The 2680-nt window shown below is 46.8% G+C and overlaps 1 protein-coding gene across 1 annotated transcript in view; it reads left to right on the top strand.

The window, feature by feature from the left end:
* Window positions 1–2053, top strand: part of LOC143817880 (protein FAM162A-like) — a 13557-nt gene extending 11504 nt beyond the window's left edge. The window contains exon 5 of the mRNA XM_077299352.1: window positions 1149–2053. Coding sequence (XP_077155467.1) covers window positions 1149–1226 — 78 coding nt within the window. The 3' untranslated portion in view covers window positions 1227–2053. The remainder of the gene's footprint in view (window positions 1–1148) is intronic.
* The last annotated feature ends 627 nt before the right edge of the window (window positions 2054–2680 follow it).

The following is a 2680-nucleotide window of genomic DNA, read 5'->3' as shown; positions in this document are numbered from 1 at the left end:
AATCCCTGACTTGTTACAATTGTGGCAGTACCAAATCTATGTATATATGTTTATTTATTTGACCCCCTTCCTGACATGGGACATTGTATGTCGGTGACCGGTGTGCGGAGCGCTGACAGCAGGGCAGCAGTCGCTGCTGTCAACCACTTAGATGCCTCTGTCTGCAGCATTTAAAAGGCTCTGATCAGCCCCGGCTTCTGTTCTGACGCCATCTCCCGCCGTACCACCACTGTCTAATGGTGGGGTGCAGATGGGTAATCCTGTAGCCAGGGTCCCCCTAAATCCCCATCACCGTCCTCTCTGTGCTCCTGCCGCCCCTGGAGCTTCAGAGCTGAACTCTAATGCAATAAATTGGGCTATTATGGAAGCGCGAGCTATCGGCCGTCTACAGGTCACAGCCATCAGGGGGTTAAAGAAAAGGGATATTAAAAATTAAGTTTTTGGGGGAAGAAAAAAGTTATGTGCAATTTTTTAAATTATTCTTAAGTTCAAATCTTTCTAATTTTCCCAATCTGAAAAATAGAAATACAAATCCCCAGATATGTATCACCGAGTCTGTAAAACTCCAGTCTGTGAAAATATAAAATTACCTGTAAAGAATGAAAACACCCAAACTGTGTTTTTATTTGTTTTCCACTTTAAAAAAAGAAAGGGAATAAAAAATAATGGTGCGCCCCCCCCCCCCCCCCACAATGGCGTCTATGAAACCTGCGGCTCCGAGCGCAAAAAACGAAACCGGACGAGGCTCCAACAACTAAGGAGTAAAGTGGGTTTTTTTTAACCAATTTCTGAATTTTTTTTTTAATTAGTAAATATTTTAAAAAACCACAAAAATGGATTCACCGGATTCCAGTAGAGCGAGAGAATCCTGCGCTCGGGACATTTTTATTACAAAACGAACATTTCCCGATTAAAGCAAAATTAAGAAAAATGGCGGAAATGTGGTAGGGGGGGGGGGGGGTGTTATGCATATATATTTATTTTTTTTTTAAAGAGAGCGACGTTATTGAAAATTACAACTCGTCCCAAAGTAAGCCAGGGTCATCCAGATTTAGGGAAGGAAAAATAAGGAGTTTCTGGATTTTGGAAGAAGACCCCAGCCGTGAACACTGCTGACTCCTCCTGGGTTTCTTCTTCTCTCTTCTCAGGCCGCGCGGCAACAGGAGACGTTGGCCAAGCTGAACCTGGAGAAGAAGGCGCGTCTCCGGAGCGAAGCGGAGAAGTAGAGTGTGATGAGGACGCTGCGCAGGGTCTCACCCGCCATTGACACCTAGATTGTAGCTGTAGTGACGTCTCTTCCCCACATGTGATAGTGATTGTTCTGTGCCGGGGTCTATGGCCCCCATTATGAGAGACAGGGGGGGTCCGGCACACTGCTGGGGAATGGGAGGGGGTCCGCAAAGTGTCAGGCAGCGTACAAGCTGCATCTGATGTCGCACAATGGTTCCGGAAGCTGAGATATCGGCTGCTGTAGGGAAGGTTCTCGGAGGCTCTGGAGACGGGATCAGGAGCCTAAAGCTCAGCTCCCCGGAAGCCATGGAGGGTGGGAGAGGAACACGTGCCTCATCTAATGTTACATTGGGCCCCGTATCACTTCGCCGGTCCCCAGTATTACTTTCGCCGGTCCCCAGTATTATTTTCGCGGTCCCCAGTTTCATTTCACAGGTTTTGCTGCACAATAAACTAAGTTATCACCAATCCGGTAGCAGGACAGTTTGTGTGTGGAGGAGGGGTGCTTAGTGTGCGCAGGACAACCCCTTTAATAGCAGACCGCACGTTTTAAAAAGGAAAAAAAATTTAAGTGACTGCCTGTCCTTAAACCCGGATTTCCTTTTCCTAACCTAAATTGATTCTCTAATTTCTGAAATGGGGTTTATTGAGCTTCAGCTTTATGGCACATAAATCATATAAGAGGGAAAGTAAAGGGGTCCGCACTGCAGCTACTCAATAACTTACATAAACTTTAATTTTAGAGTAGGATGTGCAGTCACGTCGCCATTCACTTCTATAGAAAAAGACCCAGAGTCAGCGTATTTCACCCCCAGAATTTTGCTACTGAGCTCCAAATCTTGAATATTAAATGAAGAGATTCTGGTAGTCACCACTAGGGGGAGCTCCCTGTACACAAATACGTGATAAGATCCTGTCTGCAGTCACCACTAGGGGGAGCTCCCTGTATACAGAGATACATGAGAATGTCCTGTCTGCAGTCACCACTAGGGGGAGCTCCCTGTATACAGAGATACATGATAAGATCCTGTCTGCAGCCACCACTAGGGGGAGCTCCCTGTATACAGAGATACATGATAAGATTCTGTCTGCAGCCACCACTAGGGGGAGCTCCCTATATACAGAGATACATGATAAGATCCTGTCTGCAGTCACCACTAGGGGGAGCTCCCTGTATACAGAGATACATGATAAGATCCTGTCTGCAGCCACCACTAGGGGAAGCTCCCTGTATACAGAGATACATGATAAGATCCTGTCTGCAGCCACCACTAGGGGGAGCTCCCTGTATACAGAGATACATGATAAGATCCTGTCTGCAGTCACCACTAGGGGGGAGCTCCCTGTATACAGAGATACATGATAAGATCCTGTCTGCAGTCACCACTAGGGGGAGCTCCCTGTATACAGAGATACATGATAAGATCCTGTCTGCAGTCACCACTAGGGG

The sequence above is a fragment of the Ranitomeya variabilis genome, chromosome 3 (genome assembly GCF_051348905.1).
Source record: "Ranitomeya variabilis isolate aRanVar5 chromosome 3, aRanVar5.hap1, whole genome shotgun sequence".
In the NCBI taxonomy this organism is placed as follows: domain Eukaryota; kingdom Metazoa; phylum Chordata; class Amphibia; order Anura; family Dendrobatidae; genus Ranitomeya; species Ranitomeya variabilis.
This window is presented reverse-complemented; position numbering and strand designations above follow the sequence as displayed.